Here is a 20,856-nt window from a genome sequence, read left to right on the forward strand (position 1 = left end):
CAGGACCTGAAGCAAGGATATGCATATTCTTGATACCATTTGAAAGGAAACACTTTGAAGTTTGTGGAAATTTGAAATTAATTTAGGATAATATAACACATTAGTTCTGGTGAAAGATAATACAAACAAAAAAAACATGAGTCTTTGAAATGCAAGAGAAAGGCCACAATATAATAGATTGATCCAGTGAAGCATTGCAATAATGGACTATTTTGTATCAAGTCTGCCCAAATGTGTCGAATTGGTCAATTGATACATTTTCAAGTGCATAACTGTAGAGAACATACAAAAATGACATGGTAATGCAAAATGTAAGTTTACACACTCCCAGGAATGTCATACATGATGGATCATTAGCTTATACACTAACTTTCACACATCTAGATGGCCGGGCGGGGTGGGTGTGGAGCCAGAGACAGCAGGGGTTCAAACTGTAGAAACCAGTTCCAACATTTGAATATAAACATTTATATTATCAAACAAAACTATGCTGCATTTTATCTCTGGGACCCTCAGGATGACAAATCAGAGCAAGATTACTGAATGTATGTACATTATTTACCTTCAGAGAGGTGAATGTATCAAACCAGTTGCCGTGATACGTTTTTTGTTGTTGTGCACACTCCTCAAACAATAGCATGGTATTTTGTCACTGTAATAGCTACAGTAAATTGGACAGTGCAGTTAGATTAACAAGAATTTAAGCTTTCTGCAAATATATTAGACATGTCTATGTCCTGGAAAGTATGCTGTTACTTACAACAGTCATGCTAATCACATTAGCGCACGTTAGCTCAACCGTCCTGTATACGGGACACCGATCCCGTAGAGGTTAACGGTCTCCGGGAGACATTTACATGAAAGTAACCGGCGGAAAATTGTCATAACCACCACAGCCCTAGGCATGACAAGGGCGTGGCAATGGGTGCGGCCCGTCGGCGTGGCTGAAATATTCAGACAATTTTAGGGGCTCCATCTTGGCAGTGCAGAAACATTTGCATTTTTATGCCAGTTTCCTCCATGGACCTGAGAGAATTGTTTGCTGTTTTAAAGCAAATTTCCTGAAGTTCTACACATTTTGCCATGACTAATGCTGTTATTTCGCTCAAACATAATAACAAAATCATTACTGCTAAATTGATTTTAAATTCTCCCTAACTGTCTAGCTTGTATTTTGGTGATTGTTAGTTCTCAAAGATTATATAATTAAAACATGTATAGCTCCATTATCTTTTCTACATACTGTGTTTTTTTTTTTTTTTACACTGTTTGGACAGTGTAAAAAAAAAAACACGTCCCCCTTAAGGATTTCAAAAATCCCACTCGGAAATGATGTGGACTATAAATTCCCTCCTGCTTGATCCCATCTGTTCCCACCTGGGACATGGAGGATGTCCGCTCTATGAAAGCAATTACCCCCAATGCAATAAGAAAACTGCTACATGTAAAAAGCGACCAAAACGGCAATTGCGCAAGCAACTTTGTCCTTCACATTAAAATGTCATTACTGATCAATGCCCTTTATCGTTGACAATTGCTTGGTAAACATATAAAGTGTGAGTAGTGTGATAGCTAGCCAGCTTGCCTGTTTCCCAAGGTGCTCCTTCCTGGCTGTGTATTAGCCGACCAAGCCCAGAGGTTTCCGTGCTGTAATTTATTCAGGTGAGGTTTTCTTCTTCTAAACTGAGATCAGATTCTTCTACAATTATCCGCCGCCATCACCTCATGTTTCAGCATGATTATGCACGGCCCCATGTTGCAAGGATCTGCACACAATTCCATGTCCTGCATACTCACCAGACATGTCATCCATTGAGCATGTTTGGGATGCTCTGGATCGACGTGTACAACAGTGTGTTCCACTCCCCGCCAATATCCAGCAACTTCGTACAGACATTGAAGAGGAGTGGGACAACATTCCACAGGCCACAATCAACAGCCTGATCAACTCTATGCGAAGGAGATGTGTCGCGCTGCATGAGGCGAATGGTGGTCACACCAGATAGTGAGTGGTTTTCTGATCCACGACCATAAAAAAAAAAAAAAGTATCTGTGACCAACAGATGCATATCTGTATTCCCAGTCATGTGAAATCCATTGACTGATTTCCTTAAATGAACTGTAACAGTGTGTTTGGAAAGTGTTCAGACCCCTTCACCTTTTCCACATTTTGTTACGTTATAGCCTTTTCTAAAATGGATTCAATAAATAAAAATCCTCAACAATCTACACACAATACCCCATAATGACAAAGTGAAAACAGGTTTTTAGAAATGTTAGCAAATGTGTTAAAAATAAAAAACGGAAATATTTTATTTACATAAGTATTCAGACCCTTTGCTATGAGACATGAAATTGAGCTCAGGTGCATCCTGTTTCCATTGATCATCCTTGAGATGTTTCTACAATTTGACTGGAGTCCTCCTGTGGTAAATTCAATTGATTGGACATGATTTGTAAAGGTACACGCCTGTCTATATAAGGTCCCACAGTAGACAGTGCATGTCAGAGCAAAAATCAAGCCATGAGGTCGAAGGAATTGTCCGTAGAGTTCCGAGACAGGATTTTGTCGAGGCACAGATCTGGGAAAGGGTACCAAAACATTTCTGCAGAATTGAAGGTCCCCAAGAACACAGTAGCCTCCATCATTCTTAAATGGAAGACGTTCGGAACCACCAAGACTCTTCCTAGAGCTGGCCAACCGGCCAAACTGAGCAATCGGGGGAAAAGGGCCTTGGTCAGGGAGGTGACCATGAACCCGATGGTCACTCTGACAGAGCGCCAGAGTTCCTCTGTGGAGATGGGAGAACCTTCCAGAAGGACAACCATCTCTGCAGCACTCCACCAATCAGGCCTTTATGGTAGAGTGGCCAGACGGAAGCCACTCCTCAGTAAAAGGCACGTGACCGCCCACTTGGAGTTTGCCAAAAGGCACCTAAAGGACTCTCAGACCATGAGAAACAAGATTCTCTGGTCTGATTAAACAAAGATTGAACTCTTTAGCCTGAATGCCAAGCATCACGTGCAGAGGAAACCTGGCACGATCCCTAAAGTGAAGCATGGTGGTGGCAGCATCATGCTGTGGGGATGTTTTTCAGCGGCAGGGACTTGGAGACTAGTCAGGATCGAGGGAAAGATGACTGAAGCAAAGTACAGAGAGATCCTTGATGAAAACCTGCTCCAGAGCGCTCAGGACCTCAGACTGGGGTGAAGGTTCACCTTTCAACAGGACAAGGACCCTAAGTATACAGCCAAGAAAATGCAGGAGTTGCTTTGGGACAAGTCTCTGAATGTCCTTGAGTGGCCCAGCAAGAGCCCGGGCTTGAACCTGATCGAACATCTCTGGAGAGACATGACAATAGCTGTGCAGCAACGCTCCCCATCCAACTTGACAGACCTTGAGAAGATCTGCAGAGAAGAATGGGAGAAATTCCCCAAATACAGGTGTGCCAAGCTTGTAACGTCATACCCAAGAAGACCGGAGGCTGTAATCGCTGCCAAAAAAGTACTAAGTAAAGGGTCTGAATACTTATGTAAATTTAATATTTCAGTATTTTATTTTTTATACATTTGCAAAAATGTCTTAAAACCTGTTTTTGCTTCGTCATTATTGGGTATTTTGTGTAGATTGATGAGGTGGAAAAAAAACAATTTAATCAATTTCAGAATAAGGCTGTAATGTAACAAAATATGGAAAAAGTCAAGGGTTCTGAATACTTTCCGAATGCACTGTATATGGAAATGTGTATGGTGTCTCAAACAATTTGAGTTTTGATAGTCAATGACAACTCATATTTGCACAATCACAAGTAGTCTCTCTTATTGAATGCCTCCAGAATGACGATTTAACTGTCTTACAAACGATAGTAGGGTAAAAACACTGCATGTGCTTATTCCTCAATAGGAAGACTACTCATGCTTCTACCAGGGAGTGTATACTGGTATTATGTGTAAATCACTGAACATCGTATAATTATTCCGGAAAATATCATCATCGCCAGTATTTGCTTCAGTTTCTCTTTGGCTTTGAGTGCTGTTTGTTTAAAATCCATGAGCAATTCAGTATTTGTCAGCTAGCTCTCTCTCTCTCATGTTTATGCAGGAGGGACAACCTCCCTTAGTGCTGATGTCTGTATTTGGTTTGTCTGCGTCTACCCACTGTCGGTAACAGGGTGACTCATTGCTGATATGGCAGTGTTGTGATTTTCAGAAGGCCACACTACATCAGGGGGACGTGCTGGTCCATCACAACAGCCACAGAGATCAAACAATACATTCGTAATGGCAAAAGCCCACAATTCAAAATTGATGAGGAGCGAAGGGGGTGACTATGGTTCATTATACAACAGGTGGTTCTAATCCTGTATGCTGATTGGTTAAAACCGCATTTTCAGCCGGTGTCTATTCCACAAGTTACCACCGGCTAAATCTATGATGTTAAAATGCCTATTTACGCTGTTCATCTGTCTCTTCAGCCCAGCCTGGCAATTATTCAAATATTCAAATTCGATCTCCAGCTGTCCTATAGTAATGAACATGTTGGGAGTCGGGACGAGACAGACAGGCAGGCAGCGTTTCTCAGCCAGTCGAAATCATGAATCAGCTGGCATCATTTTTATGGATATACTGTATACAAAGAAATGTCAATTGAATAAAGGTCAAACAAAACCAAGTGCAGCTAGTTTGCAGTCTTTCCAGCTTCAGTTTGAAGTGATTGTGTTAGCTGTGTTGTTGGCTAGCTACTGTGAACAACAGTGCCCTGACGAGAGAGCACATTTTCTATGCCAGGTGAAATCGTGACTCATTTCCTCGTTGTTATGGATGTATCCAAATAAATGTCACTAGAAAACAGCTTAAACAAATGCAAGTGCAGCTACTGTTGTTATTCTGGCTGCACTGTTTGACGTGACTGTAAGTTAGCCGTAGTTGGCTAGCTAGCAATCAAGGAATAAGGTCGTTGCCAGCCAGTATGGCAATGGAACATTTAGAAGGAACGACTGGGTCGCTCGCGACCATAGATAAAAAACTAAAAGACTGAACGACTGGGTCGCGTCTCTGGCAACCGAACCGATAGAACGAACGACCAGCCAGATTGGGTAGCAATCCTAGATTTGTATCGGGACTATATCTTGTAGAAGGATGAAATAGTATGAATAAATTCATCAAATTAAAGTTTTTTATGAAAATATGTCAATCATTATTTGAATATGTTGGTAACCCGTTGGTCTTTGTTTACTTAAGTGATTATGCCCTCGAAGCCAGTGTTTGCCTAACAACACCCATGCCAATATATCCTCCAAACACCGGCTTCTCGGGCATTATCACTTAAGTAAACAAAGACCACACAGTTACCACTTCAGTCTCTGGCCTCGGGGTATAAACCTGTTTAGATGGTGCCTGTTTCCATTTCCATCCATCTCATCCATACCGCTCCCCTTTGACAATATTGTCACCAGAAGTCATAGACATTAAATCAGCTCACATTGGCCCTGGACATCATTTCAATAGATTGAGGCTATAGGGTCCTTATTCAATCAAAACTGGTCTCCTGATTTTCTGGATAAAAATAATATTACATTTTTCACACACAGCCAAACCAGATTGAGCGTTATTTCCCAACACTAAAATAAAAAAGAATAAAACATAAATAAATTAAACATTGTTGTTTTTATCAGTGGTGTTTATTTATGAAAACCATATTTATTACATTGACTGAACTGCATTATCTTGGTTAGCCCTAAATTAATTTTTACAACAAGTATAAGTCTATACACCTGACCCACCTGACTGAAACGTCCATTTTCGTGTGGGTCATGGAATAATTACAAAATCCTCAAGTGTCTTCAAAAATAAAAAATATGTATATGATTAAGAGATAAATAGATAAATATGTTAATAAAGAAAACCAACAAAAAACACCCAGACAATAAATAAATAATAGTAATAATAATAATAAATAACATTCAAAAGATCTTTGGCCAAACTTGGGCCAATTTATTGTCTGAGAGTAGTCTAAAACCGACATGCCTCTGTCTGCCAGTCAGCCTATGCTTGCATGACCAGCTTTATTCCAGTGTCTTTGAGAGAGAGAGAGAGGGAGAGAGAGAGAGAGAGAGAGAGAGAGAGAGAGAGAGAGAGAGAGAGAGAGGGAAAAAGAGAGAGAGAGAAAGAGAGGGAAAGAGAGGGAAAGAGGGAATAGGATATGTGCAGTGAAAAAACAAATCTGAAAACAATTAGATTGAGGCACTTTTAAGGATGTCAAATAAGAAAATGCATTTTCTGTGTTTTCTGTCTTTCTTCCCCCTAGAGGTGAAGAAAGACATAAATAAGAATAAATAAGACATAAAACAACATTTGAATATAAACGTAATTGAAAGGCTGTCTTTTTCATCTAGCTATCTATCCCCCTTTTAAACCTCTTGCGATTGAGGACAGGACAAAATCACACGAAAAAAATACAACAAATTGATTTGCAAAAAAATTAAACCCTGAAATAGAAAAAAAAAAGTTTTGCTAAGAAAACAAGAAGAATGCCATTTTATGTACACTTTTGGAGTCTACTGTGTGAATAACTTCATCAATGTCTGTTTTCTGTTGTTGTTGTCGTTGTGTCTGACTGAGTGTCTGACTGCTCTCCGAATATTCCCGCCAGAGTCTTAAATCGAGGACCCCATTCATTGAGGTAATCATAGTCCTCATCGGTATCTACTACCAGAGACTCGATGGAACTGAGTGACTCTGCTACAGAGCCCTCTCCCTCAAAGGCATAGGTAGCTAGAGAGTCATAGGGTGGGGCCGAGTTGTCCACATCGTTTTCCTTCAGTCGCTGATTGATGAAGTCACGGATATCTGCACTGTCTTGGGAAACAGGTGGTCGTTTTTTGCCGGTTTTGGGCTCGGGTTTGACATCCCGTCGGAATAGGTCCCGGTTCTCTTTCAGAAGGTTCTCCTTGACGACTTTGGGGTTTCGGAGGGTGCCCATGTCGAAAGCATGGGTGTCCTCTTCGCCCCCTCCCTCATCGTCGTAGTGGATCACATTGTCACGGATGTCCTCCTTGGATGTCATCAGTGTCTCCTTCTTCTTCTGTCGTCTCAGACCCATGTAGAGGACCACGATCACTGGAGAGAGATCACAGAGAGAATAACGCATTAGTGGTTTATGAAAACGATGAATCACTCTTAATGGTATTGGTATATGGTGGTATATGGTGTTGGTTATGATATTGCTAATACAGCATTGGAGAGAGATCAAAGATGATAGATGACACATTAGTGTTTGATGAAAAGTAAGAGATAATATAAAGAGCTACTTGCATTGGGGAAATGTAATGGACTGCATTTGATCCATTGTTTATGTTTTTGTTGGTGACTTGAGATGGTAAACATTTCCCTGGTATGCATTCATATGACTTGCCAATGATGAAGTGACCAAATCTCCCACACATGTTGTTCCTTAGCAACAGACATTATGTACTGAGTACTGACATGACAAAAAACATGATGTAGCCTACTGACATTGCATTGTAGTCAAGCAAAATACACTGATCATTCCAGGGGGGTGGATGGTTATTCTTAAGAATGTACCTCCACAGTTTCTTCCAAATTCCCTCTACCTGGAGCTGCCCATATCGAACACACATCTCCCACACTCATTTTGTAAAGTAAGGGGGACGAAAGATTATTCCACAGTTTTTCCCTCCTCGCTGTGGTAAATACAGTACACATTTCCCATGTGGTTCTTCAATTGGACTATTCACAAGGGAAAGGAATGTACAGTTCAACACATGTAGAGAAAGTATTTCAATTGAAATGAAGAAATAAATTGGTTGAAAATTGACAAAAACAATAGAAAGCATGAGAACTGTAATCTTGAATGCCCTTCTCCGTTTCCTTCTCCTTAGCGTTCTCTTCTATGATATATGAGTCAAACAGTGCGTCAGCTCCCCCCGTTGGTCAAGGTTTTATATTTCATGTATGGTCAATATTATTTGGACAGTTCTTTCAAATCAAATCCAATTTTATTAGTCACATGGCCGAATACAACAGGTGTAGACCTTACAGTAAAATGCTTACTTATAAGCCCTTAACCAACAATGCAGTTTTAAGAAAAAAAGTGTTGAGTAAAAAATTGATGGATAAGTAAAAAACAATGCAAATAGTCCGGGTAGCCATTTGATTAGCTGTATAGGGGTGGTAGCTGGGTGTGGTCTAATTTTGATGGTATGGGGAGGTACCGCTAATGCCAGACAGGCCCTCATGCCAGCCAGTTCGACAAACAGCTTGATTTCCCCATCATTTCCACAAAGAAAGGAACAACTTTGTCAGCTTGACATATCCACCACAAAAAAATAACTGGCTTTCAAAAAGAGAGTTTATTTCTGTAAGTTGTGATTCACTCTGGCACTTCCTCAGGGACAGCATGACTTGATGGAATAACAGCGATGCCAGCCAGAGCCTCAAGGCATGTTGACTGAGCTCTGATAACAGTTCTCTCACCACGTGGTCAACCCTTTCAACACTAACTCTACCTTCACAGAGAGCACAGAGGGTGAAGAGGGCCTCCTTCATACAAACAAGGACTCACTCTCAACATGAAAAATAACTCCTCGAAGTTGGCTAGACTAACTAATGAAATCAACACTCTTTGAACAATCTCTAAACCCCATTATCTTTGTAGACACGTAATTTCTAAAAAGTTGAGATAGTGGAGACTTGATGCCATGGTGTGGTCCAAGTGACACATTAATACAGAATTATCCTCTGTACATGCATTTACATTCCATATGCGAGAGCAAGTTACATCTTAGATGCAAGGGCATAGTATAAAGTGATGTGGCTAGTAGCAGTAGCGGCTAATAGCAAATTATGCTTTCTGAATCTCAAGATTATATAGACATTATTAATTACGTATGCATGCATCATAACACACGTTGGTTGATATTAAGCTGATACATAAACTTACACTTTAACAATGAAAACAGTGATACATCTAATACTTTACACTGAGCATGGGGCAGGAGCATCACTCCGTGAAGTAGCATGCAGAGTACAGCAAAGCAAGGCAGAGCAATTCAACACAACGCAACGCAAGGCAGAGCAATGCAAGGCAGAGCAGAGCAAAGCAAGCACGGCATAAGGAAAGCAATGCTACATGCACGTGTGGGCAGAGACCAAATTGAGAGGTACCATCGGGAAGGAAGGAGTGGGCAAAACAAACTCCTACTACTCAGCAATGGTGCAGAACTCCCGATAACCAACAAAGTGTTCAGGCAACGCAACAAACGCAAAGCAACATGGCAGCACCCTCGCTCAAAACAATGGCATCTAATAGATTACGTCATTATGAGATCACAAGACCTCAGGGATGTAAACATCACCCATGCCATCTGAGGTACTGAAGCCTGCTGGACTGACCACCGCCTAGTCAAATCTGTGATGGCCATCAGACTGGCTCCCAGGCAAAGAAAGCAACCCAAAACCCCTACACAGAAATACAACCTCTGCAAACTACAAGCAGAAGAGCTAAAAGACTCTGTCCAGTCCCATCTGAACAAAAACCTCCCTGAATGCAGCCCTGATTGCAACACTGCCGATGATGAGTAGAACTGGCATTTACAGACACTTTCACACGTGAGCCCCCATCACTTGGTGAAATGACACCTAATCACACTCAGTTAATTATAGGTGTAACTAAAGGGACGTGACTGGCATGCCAACCCATAACTCTAACCCTGACCCTAACTTAACCATAACACTGACCTTAACCTTAGCGTCTAACCATAACCAATTAGGTAATTAAACATGGGTTTGCAAGTTGATCATATCCCTTTAGCTTTTCCTGTTCATTATGCTAAGTAGTGGATTCTGGGTGGAAGGGAAAAAATAAGAATTCTATGGCTAATGATGAAAACTTTTTGATAATTCTATATGGGTCACGGCCATACTTGACCTACACTGTAAAAAGAGAACCAGTTTTAACACAAGGCAAAAAAGTGATATTTACATCCCCTCTCTCTCTCTCGCTGCTACACCAAATTGGCCAATGTTACCTCGTGTAGATTTTTCATTTCTAGTGTTGATTAAAGTGTTAAATTAACTCTGTAGGTCTTACAGTTTTTCTCCATTGGTTTGGCTCATTTCTTGAAACAGAAATTACATTCTCAAAACTCTAAGATCATTTGGCAAAACAGTCTTACAGTTCAGCACAACACTATAGCTCACTTGCAAAAGCTCATATCTCTCCTAAAACTGTTCACTCATGCTTCAAAACTAAATTCCTTTCCCATATAAGGAGTCAGTGCCACGAAAATGGCAAAGATCCTTCTCAATTGCTTTGGCTCATTTCTTGAAACAGACCGGACGTTCTCAACACTCTTGGTGCTTTAGCCAAAATAACGTGGATGGTTCGGCACAACACCATGGTTCACCTGCAAAAGCTCATACCTCTCCCAAAACAGTTCACGCATGTGTCAAAACTAAATTTCCTTCTCATTTAAACAGTCAGTGCCCCCAAAATGCTTCGTCCCTTTGGCATTGTGTAAGTACTGCAAGTCAAAATGTTTAGATGTTTTGTCACTATGGCAGAGGACCATTGAAATATCCCTCATGTCCACCTTTCAGTCTTAGCCCAGTCCTTCATTGACAATGGTTACTGTACTGTTTTTTGTCTAGCTAACAGAATACAATTGTGTATAAAACTGAAAAAAATAAATAGGATTTTAGGGTAAGAGTAGCCTCCAAGGTTTGACATCACACATTGCACTCATACTGCCAAGGAAATTGTAACCATTATCATTCACACACATAAAGTAACTTCCATACATCAGAGTAAAAAGAAAATGTATACAGCATAATATACTGTAATATAAACACACAAACAAAAAACAATGAAAATTATATGCAGCCTACAGTGCTGTAAATAAAGCTGGAGTTTCACAACTAACAGTTCTTCACTGGTCGCTGTCCTCACCCTCCTGGCCATCCACACGCTGCTGTCTGTCTGGCCACAGATTCTCATCCACATCACAGCGTATATTCTCCCTTGCGATGCAACGAGGGAAGAAACGGCGTGCATGTCGCAACCATCCCCTACACTGATCTGCTGTAATATCCTCACACGCAGCGTCCATTGCATGGAGCAGGGACCTCTGATCTTGAGCCCGATGCTCATACACTCTCCACCTCCAAGCGGAGAAATACTCCTCAATAGGATTGAGGAAAGGAGAGTAAGGTGGTAGGAACACCATGACCATCCTTGGATGAGTAGTGAACCAGGCCCTGATGAGCGGGCCACGGTGGAAATTCACATTGTCCCATACAATGACATATTGTGGTAGGTGAGGCCCTACGAGACCGCTCTCATTTTCAGGGATCAAATCAACATGAAGGCGGTCCAAGAAGATGAGGAGCTTCTGTGTATTGTATGGGCCAAGACTGGGGATGTGAGTGGCCACACCATTCTCCGATATGGCAGCACACATAGTTATATTGCCCCCTCGCTGGCCTGGGACATCCACCATGGACCGGTGGCCAATAATATTACGGCCACGTCTTCGGCCCTTGGCCAGGTTGAAGCCAGCTTCATCCACAAACACGAGGATGTGATGGGTCTCGTTTCCTTCCAATGCCATTATTCTCTACAATAGCGTAAAAAAAGAAAACATCAAATCAGTCATACAGAAGAGTCATACACTACAGTTACAGACAATTACATAGGAATGTTCTATGTTCTCCACAAGTTCAATATACTACTGGCCACTACTCCAGTGGTTCCAAACCTGGGGTACATGTACCCCTATGCAGAGGTACTACAGGGGGTATTTGACAGAAAGGGGAGGGGGGAAATCATCAATGACTAGACTTACTGAAATGTTACAGTAAAACCCACAGTATTAGATATATTTACATGGGAGGCACTAATTGCAGCTCTTTGACCCCTTTTCTTATTGTATGTTATATTCTTCAAAATAAGGATTATAATGATAATTGCATCATACAGTAAGCTGCAGTTTTTAGGCGAAATGTTGAAGTCAGATAAATCAAATACTTCCATACCTGGATTACCTGGATACACAAATCAGGTAAAGTGGGTACTGAAGCCAAAAAAGTTTGGGAACCACTGCTTAATTGTAAAAATGTTATAATGATGGACAACCAGTAACTGACTTACATGTACATACTGGTACCGCAGCTCTTTCACTCTATCAGAGTTCCTCTCAAATGGTACCCTGTAAATTTGCTTCATTGTCATCTGATGCTTCTTCAATATCCGGTCTATTGTGGAGATGCTTATAGAGTTGACATTTTGGAATATGGCATTGTCTTGTAGGATTGCAGCGCGGATCTGTCTCAATGTGATGGCATTATTTGCCATCACCATGTTACAGATCTCTTGTTCTTGTTGTTCATTGAGAAGTTTTCCTCTGCCACCTGTGCAAGGTTGTCGTCCAATCCTAGATATAGAAGTCAAAGGACAACACTCCATTCGTAATGTATACCTTATGTATTCCTTACAGAATGAGTTACCTATGTAATTGTATTGTTGTTTTACTTACAGTAACTTTACCACAATTCTAATGCATCACTGCACAGTGACTGGAATACTACTGTAAACTGTATCATCAATACTGTAGAAAATAAACTATTCCATAGTTTATTTTCTCCAATGTTTTTCTTGTCATTTTTAGTATCATAACATCCCATTGAGGTAAGATATTACTGTAGGCCTATCACACACACACACTAAATGAATAGGTAAATATGTAAATAAATAAATGTCTTGCTCTATGCACAGTGTCCTGTCCTATACAACATATAATTCCATCATTGACTGACTACATACCTGTTTTCCCTGCGAAAGGTTTGGATGATGGAGGAGACTGTTGAGCGAGGCACATTAGGCTGCACTCGGCGACCTGCCTCCGCCATTGTGAGGCCATGGTTGATGACATGGTCTATAATTGTGGCCCGAATTTCATCCGGGACAGCATGGTGTCTTCGTGCTCCTCGGCCTCTTCCCCCTATTCCACCACCACGCACCCTTACTCCTCCTCCTCCTCTTCTTCTTCCTCTTCCTCGAGCAGGCAGTTGCCCTTGTTCATTTACTTGGCCAGGTGCCTCCATGTTCAGAAATTGTACTGGTCCTGCATGGTCAAGCTCTTTACATACATGTTTGGCAGCATTCACAGTCATGGACAGCACCTGTCAGGTAACTAAACATACTGTTTGATTGGTCATCTGAGATGTGTGAAACTCCTCCTTCGTTAGTCAAGTTCTAGTTTCACCTGACTGTCAATTGCTGTAATAAATTTATCAAATGTTCCAAGGGATTCATATATGGTATTCATGGTATTACAGTTTTTCTCAGTCGCTTTGGTGCATTTCTTAGATCAAAAGTGCAATTCTTGATACTACTTGTACAAATTCCAAATCATCTAGTCACTTGTGCACATCATTAAAGCAATTTCTTATTCCTTTGAACAAATTGCAATTGCTTTTGTACATATTGCAATTGATAATGTACAAGTGTCAGCTTTTTTCCACATTTTCAATTGCTCATGTCATGTTGATCAAAATATAGTAGATGGTTCTCTGTTGAATAGTCTTACCCCTCAAAACATCTAGGCATTAGTTCCTTGCATAAGCCATTACATGCAAAATTGTTGAACTATTTGTCATAAACTGTCAAGCATAGTTTTACACATTTCTATTAGACCTTTTGTACAAAAACGTAAATTGCTGAATCGTGCAGGTTAAATTAACCCTCACTCATGAAGGAATGTAAAGTGTTAGTTCAACCAACAATCAACCAGTTGTCTAAATTGCTCAAAGGTGCATCTCATGAAGAATCAATTGGCAAGCATATATAGACAGACCACAACACAGAGTTGCAATTTTCCAATAATGGATGGACCAGGAAACGAACAGGGTCAACAGCCAAGAGGAGGAAGAAGAGGAGCAAGGATGCGTGGTGGAAGGCAAAACAGAGGAAGAGGCAGAAGAGGACATAGGCGCATATCTGATGACATAAGGGCCACTATTGTAGACCATGTTGTCAATCATGGCCTTACAATGGCTGAGGCGGGTCGAAGGGTGCAGCCGAATATTGGGAGATCAACCGTGTCCTCAATAGTACAAACGTTTCGAAGAGAGAACAGGTATGTCCACCAATGTACAGTGCACTGTTACTGTATATAAGCAGTATACTGTATACTTCCTACAATGCTTCATATTACAGTAGTCCACTTGTATTTCACAGCATACAGAAATATACTCTATACAGATACATACTGCACCTTACATGCACCCACCTGTATGTTTTACAGTAAAATGTGTGTTCGCATAGTTTTTGTCTATGTGAAAGTGTGCGATGCATCACTGCATTTTTCCACACATAGGACTGCAAGATTACCTCAAACCGGTGGCAGAGGACGCCTTTTCACACCTCAACAGGAGGAGGCTATTTGCACCATGGTCCGAGCAAACAATGCCATGAGACTCAGGGAAATACAAAGGACCATTATAGAAGACAACGATGTCTTTGAAAACATCCATACGGTTAGCATCTCAACCATCGACAGGGTGCTGCATAGAAACCAGATGAGTATGAAACAGCTGTACCGTGTACCATTCCAAAGGAATGAGGACAGAGTTAAGGAGCTACGGTACCAGTATGTACAGGTAAAACATATATCTATGTAACTACTTTACAGCAACATTTTATAGTGTTACATAGTACAGTAAGCATAAACTGCACACATTTCCATTGCTGTGGAAGGAACATGCAATATATGTACATTTTATGTCACTCTTCCTTACCAAAACAAATTCAACTGTGTGTTCTGGGATATAGCGTATAATGGAGTTGGAATCAAGTGAACCCTCTCACAACTTTGTATACGTGGATGAGGCTGGCTTCAACCTGACCAAATGCAGAAGGCGGGGTCGGAATATCATCGGTCACAGAGCTACTGTGGATTTGCCAGGCCAACGGGGAGGAAATATCACCATGTGTGCTGCTATTTCGGAGCATGGTGTCCTAACCCATATCCCCCTTTTAGGGCCATACAACACCCAGCATCTACTCAACTTTTTAGAGACTCTCTACAGGGCTCTCATCCCTGATGATGAGAGGGGTCTGTTTAGAGAGGATTTGCCAAAGTATGTGGTCATTTGTGATAATGTGAGTTTCCATCGATCAAACATCATAAGGCAATGGTTTGTGACCCACCCGAGGATGCTCATAGAATTCCTCCCACCTTATTCACCATTCCTTAACCCAATTGAGGAGTTCTTTTCAGCATGGAGGTGGAAGGTGTACGATCGTCAGCCACACACACAGATGACCCTGCTGGCTGCAATGGATGCAGCATGTGAGGACACCACAGTCGACGCCTGCAGAGGATGGATAAGGCATTCCAAAAGATTCTTTCCACGTTGCATTGGAAGGGAAAATATCCGGTGTGATGTGGATGAGAATATGTGGGCTGACAGACAGGAACGTCTGGATGTGTAGAGACAGCACTAGAACAATGCTGTGGGCAAAGTTGTGCCTTAGGGGTGGTTTCCTGTGTTTCTTTCTAATTTAGTTTTTTTTTCCTTTGTGCCCCTTGGGTTGTCCAGTCTCTTTCAATCAATAACCCACATACAGTAATATGTAAATAGTACTGTTGAAATTGATATATGCCATAGAAGTGCAGCCTTGTGCATTTTCAATACAGTAACTGTCATCCAAACTGTAGCCTAAGTTTACATCAGGTAATACTGTCAAAGTACACAGTTCCATTGACAACATGCCTAAACATTTTGACAACCTTGTTCGTGAACAATGACTCAATGACTTATCATTCTGATGACACTGACATGATCATTGGCATGAATATTTACTTTTGAGAGATGTACTAAGGATTTTTAGTGACTGACTAGCTTTAGAAACATATCTATTGTATATTGCAGTTTGTACAAATTGTTCTGAGAAATGCACTTATTATTTTGCACATGTTAGGGATGATGTGAAAAATGCACCAAAGCGACTGAGAAAAACTGTATGTTCTTGAATAATTTTGACAATTGAACAGACTATTGTGCATGTGATGACTTATACAATGAAATGACGCTGACACGTTTTGGAGCGAACAACCATTAGACTGAGAATCAACAATCAGTTTAGATCAACAAGATCTATTCACTTGGAAATTGTGCTAAATGTAGGCTACCTGTACTTAATCATTTGCAAAGATGTACTGAGACATTGAGACATGTACTTAGACATTTGCAATTTGATGAAATTAATGAGAAATTCAATTCTGTTGTGAACAATTGCCAAGTGGTTTGGAGGTTTGTCCATGTAGTTTTGAGAATGTAATTTCTGTTTCAAGAAATGAGCCAAACCAATGGAGAAAAACTGTAAATGAACACTAATTGGTGTAAAAGAACCACAGTGTTGGTGTTAATAACCAGTGTCAAACCAAAACCATGCCCATCATTATTATATTTCCCAGCATACTCTAGTGCAGGTTGATTTCTTGAATTGTTTGTTTCTCTCATTCTTCTCTGCAGATCCTCTCAAGCTCTGTCAGGTTGGATGGGGAGTGTCACTGTACAGCTATTTTCAGGTCTCTCCAGAGATGTTAGATCGGGTTCAAGTCCGGGCTCTGGCTGGGCCTCTCAAGGACATTCAGAGACTTGTACCAAAGCCACTCCTGCGTTGTGTTGACTGTGCGCTTAGGATCGTTGTCCTGTTGGAAGGTGAACCTTCACCCCAGTCTGAGGTCCTGATCGCTCTGGAGCAGGTTTTTATCAAGGATCTCTCTGTATTTTGCTCCGTTCATCTTCCACTCGATCCTGACTAGTCTCCCAGTCCCTGCCACAGCAAGATGCTGCCACCATCATGCTTCACCGTAGGGATGGTACCAGGTTTCCTGCAGACATGATGCTTGGCATTCAGGCCAAAGAGTTCAAACGTAGTTTCATGAAACCAGAGAATCTTGTTTCTCATGGTCTGAGAGTCCTTTAGGTGCCTTTTACTGAGGAGTGGCTTCCGTCTGGCCACTCTACTATTAAGGCCTGATTGGTGGAGTGCTGCAGAGATGGTTGTCCTTCTGGAAGGTTCTCCCATCTCCACAGAGGAACTCTGGAGCTCTGTCAGAGTGACCATCGGGTTCTTGGTCACCTCCCTGACCAAGGCCCTTCTCCCCCGATTGCTCAGTTTGGCCGGGCGGCCAGCTCTAGGAAGACTCTTGGTGGTTCCAAACTTATTACGTTTAAGAATGATGGAGGCCACTTTGTTCTTGGGGACCTTTAATGCTGCAGAAATTTTTTGGTACCCTTCCCCAGACTGTGCCTCAACACAATCCTGTCTCTGAGCTTTACGGACAATTCCTTCGACCTCATTGCTTGGTTTTTGCTCTGACGTGCACTGTCAAACTGTGGGACCTTATATAGACAGGTGTGTGCCTTTCCAAATCATATCAAATTAATTGAATTTACCACAGGTGGACTCCAATCAAGTTGTGTAAACATCTCAAGGATGATCAATGGAAACAGGATGCACCTGAGCTCAATTTCAATTAAAATTCTAATAGCTAAATGATCCTTGGTAGACCACCTTAAAACAATTCCATATGTTAGCTTAGAACCCCTCTCCCCTGGCTTAGACAGGGCTTAGACTCTAGAGAGTTAATGTGGGTTTGTTTCCTGCGTCGTCCGTACAGGGACACACACTGATCTGTTACACAGGCATTACTGATTAGGAGGATCTACCACAGCTTTAAATGACTCACCCAGTAGAATGACGATGGACAGGAGGATGGCTATCAAAGCCCCAGTAGTCAGCCATACAACAAGAAATTACACAGTCATAACTGAGTAGGACCTACCACAAGGGTAAATTACTCAATACGCACCCAGTAGAATTATGATATACTGACTATGGTGGTGGTTAGTCTAGTGGTTATGACGCTGCTTTGTGAGTATGTTAGTGTTTTTGTGAATGTTGGTTGATGCCCAGGGTGGGCCTTAAAGTGATGAACTCCATCACACATTCAATGACTAAGAGGAGTGAATGAGGCATAGTAAATGACTCACCCAGTAGAATGACAATGCACAGGAGTATGGCTATCAGGGCCCCTGTACTCAGCCCCACTGGGAGGAAGATGGCCTCTGCACTGCAGGTGAGGAGCGATCCATCCGACTCGCAGCCACACACACGGATGGTCAGAATGCCCGTGCTGCTTTGGACGGGGTAGCCGCTGTCCTGGATCACCACAGGAAGGATGTAGATCTCCTGGGAACGCCGTCGGAAGTCGCTCCGCAGAGTCACTATCCCCGCAGTGTTATCTGGAACAGAAAGAAACAAATGTAACTACTCATGACTGTTGTTCATTATAGTCTTATTCGGGATACACTAGCCTATACAATGAGACAATGATAATGCTGTCACTGAACCTGTGCATTCTTGTGCATGTGTTTCTGTTGGTTGTTTTGTGTCCCTTGTCTTACAACAAGGTTGACCTGACGTTACCTCAGCCAGCAAGTCAACTCTGAAAATGTCTAAATTGCCTCCGGGACAACCTGCCAGCCCTACCCTCCTTATCCCCTACAACTGAGTGTGCAGGGGAACTTTTGTGGTTTCTATGTGTTCATTTAGCGAACATAACTCTAGGAAAATTGAAGGTTAAACAATGATTAAGAGTAAATGAACCATGTAGCCTGGTAAGGGGAGTAAGGGAACCATGTACTAAGAAAGTAAGGTGGCGTTGGTGTGGTGCTGGAGCAGGTGTGAAGTTGGTCAGAGGAATAGACCTGGACAGTTTTTTCTCAGGAACAGGGCGATGTGTCAGGTTGGACCAGCCCCAGACCTGTCCAGTGTGGCTAGACTGTCTGACCCCTGTCAGGATTGGTTTGTTCCTCTGACAAGGCCGGGGACTTTTTCCTGACAGAAGGGTCAAGGTGTCTCAACACACCTTACATGTTATGCACAGACTATAGGTTCGTCCCAAATGGCACACTTTCCCTTTATAGTGCACTACTTGAATAGTGTACTACAAAGGGAATAGGGTGCCATTTGGGATGCAGATTGTGTTTTTTTAAATATTTTCTCCTGCTTTGCTAGACTTCGCCTTTGGTGCTTTGAATGCCTTGTCCCTGCGCATCAGATCTCATCCCTGTATCTGGAGATTGTGCCTGTTGGCACTGTGACGGCAGGGCGGAAAGCTGTGAGGCTCTGTGTCCAAAAGGTAAAACTGGATCAGGGGTTCAAGCCAGGTCTCTCTTCAAGGTTGAGAAATGAATTTGTTTCCACAGCTTCATACTGCAATGGGTCATACTCACACCCGTCTTCAAAGGGTGTGTTTCGCAATATGCCCATTGGAAAGAGACATTATACCTTTCTGAGAATATACTATACCGAACAAAAATATAAACGCAACATGTAAAGTGTAGGTCCCATGTTTCATGAGCTGAAATAAAAGATCCCTGAAATCTTCCACATGCGCAAAAAGCTTCTTACTCTAAATTGTTTTGCACAAATGTGTTTACATCCCTGTTAGTGAGCATGTCTCCTTTGCCAAGATAATCCATCCACCTGACAGGTATAGGATATCAATAAGCTGATTAAACAGCATGATCATTACACAGGTGCACCTTGTGCTGGGGACAATAAAAGGCCACTAAAATGTGCAGTTTTCTCACACAACACAATGCCACAGATGTCTCAAGTTTTGAGGGAGTGTGCAATTGGCATGCTGACTGCAGGAATGTCCAACAGAGCTTTTGCCAGAGAAGTGAATGTTCAGTTTTCTACCATAAGCCGCCTCCAACATTGTTTTAGAGAATTTGGCAGTACAGCCGACCGGCCTCACAACCGCAAACCACGTGTAACCACGCCAGCCCAGGACCTCCACATCCGGCTTCTTCACCTGCGGGATCATCTGAGGAGGGGGGGAATTGTTGCATGTTGCGTTTATATGTATATATGACTACATATTCTAAATCATATAGAATTGACACAACAGTACTCATTTTTATACATATTTTAGATAGTTGACTCCCATTGGTGATGGCTATGGCTGCTGCACAAAATTAATAAATATATGCAGTACTTTTCTTGGGTTATATGATATATATATACTGTCTATCAGGTACCCACAACAACATATGTCTAAAGGAGCCTGCTGTGACCTTTTAGCAGGTGTTATGATTCACTGTATCACCTAGAGATATGTTAGCTGCTGTCATCATGCTTATTCACTATGTGGACTACTTTTTCTTCTTGACTGGCACAGTGTCAGAAACCTGGTCAAGATAACTCACTTCCAAAGTCTCGGATAGTGAAGTTCTTGTTGTTGACGTCCCTCTCTGATGGTTTGAAGGAAAACTTATGACCCCTTTGTGGAAGATCCTGGTCCTTTGCACTGAAGGTTTGAATTACCTGAGAGAGAAAAATGTTTGAACATTGAACTGAAGGAAAATCATCAAAGGATTGCATGGCTGTTGAGATAGTATTTTAGTATCGTCTAGACACAATAAACTCAAGATGTCGGGACATTTAGTTAAGTTATCCTTTAAGTTCCATGACTCATGAAAAATTACATCAAGAAATTGTTGTATTTGTACATATTTTTTGGGCTTGCAACAATATTAAAGGGGCGGTGCAGTCAATATACATTAGATTGCACATTTCAGTGTCAAAAAGGGGCTCAGGGAAAATAAATGATAAAAAATATATTTGGAGTTAATTTCATTATTAATTTTTTCCTGTGATTTATTAGACATAAAGCCATGATTTGTAAATATAATGTAGAAGACCTGCCCCCTGCAGCATTCTATTAGTACCCTCAGAGTGAACATACCGTATTC

General features: G+C 41.6%; 1 protein-coding gene across 1 annotated transcript in view; it reads right to left on the minus strand.

The window, feature by feature from the left end:
• Positions 1 to 6,577: 6,577 nt before the first annotated feature.
• The window catches only part of LOC311109167 (cadherin-12-like), a gene marked incomplete at both ends in the record, with an annotated part of 103,770 nt that continues 89,491 nt past the window's right edge, over positions 6,578 to 20,856 (minus strand). Inside the window, 3 exons of the mRNA XM_084151997.1 lie at positions 6,578 to 7,119; positions 18,085 to 18,336; positions 20,311 to 20,428. Coding sequence (XP_084008123.1) covers positions 6,578 to 7,119; positions 18,085 to 18,336; positions 20,311 to 20,428 — 912 coding nt within the window. The remainder of the gene's footprint in view (positions 7,120 to 18,084; positions 18,337 to 20,310; positions 20,429 to 20,856) is intronic.

This window comes from Coregonus lavaretus, assembly GCF_964263955.1.
Source record: "Coregonus lavaretus genome assembly, chromosome: 34".
NCBI classification, from domain to species: Eukaryota; Metazoa; Chordata; class Actinopteri; order Salmoniformes; family Salmonidae; genus Coregonus; species Coregonus lavaretus.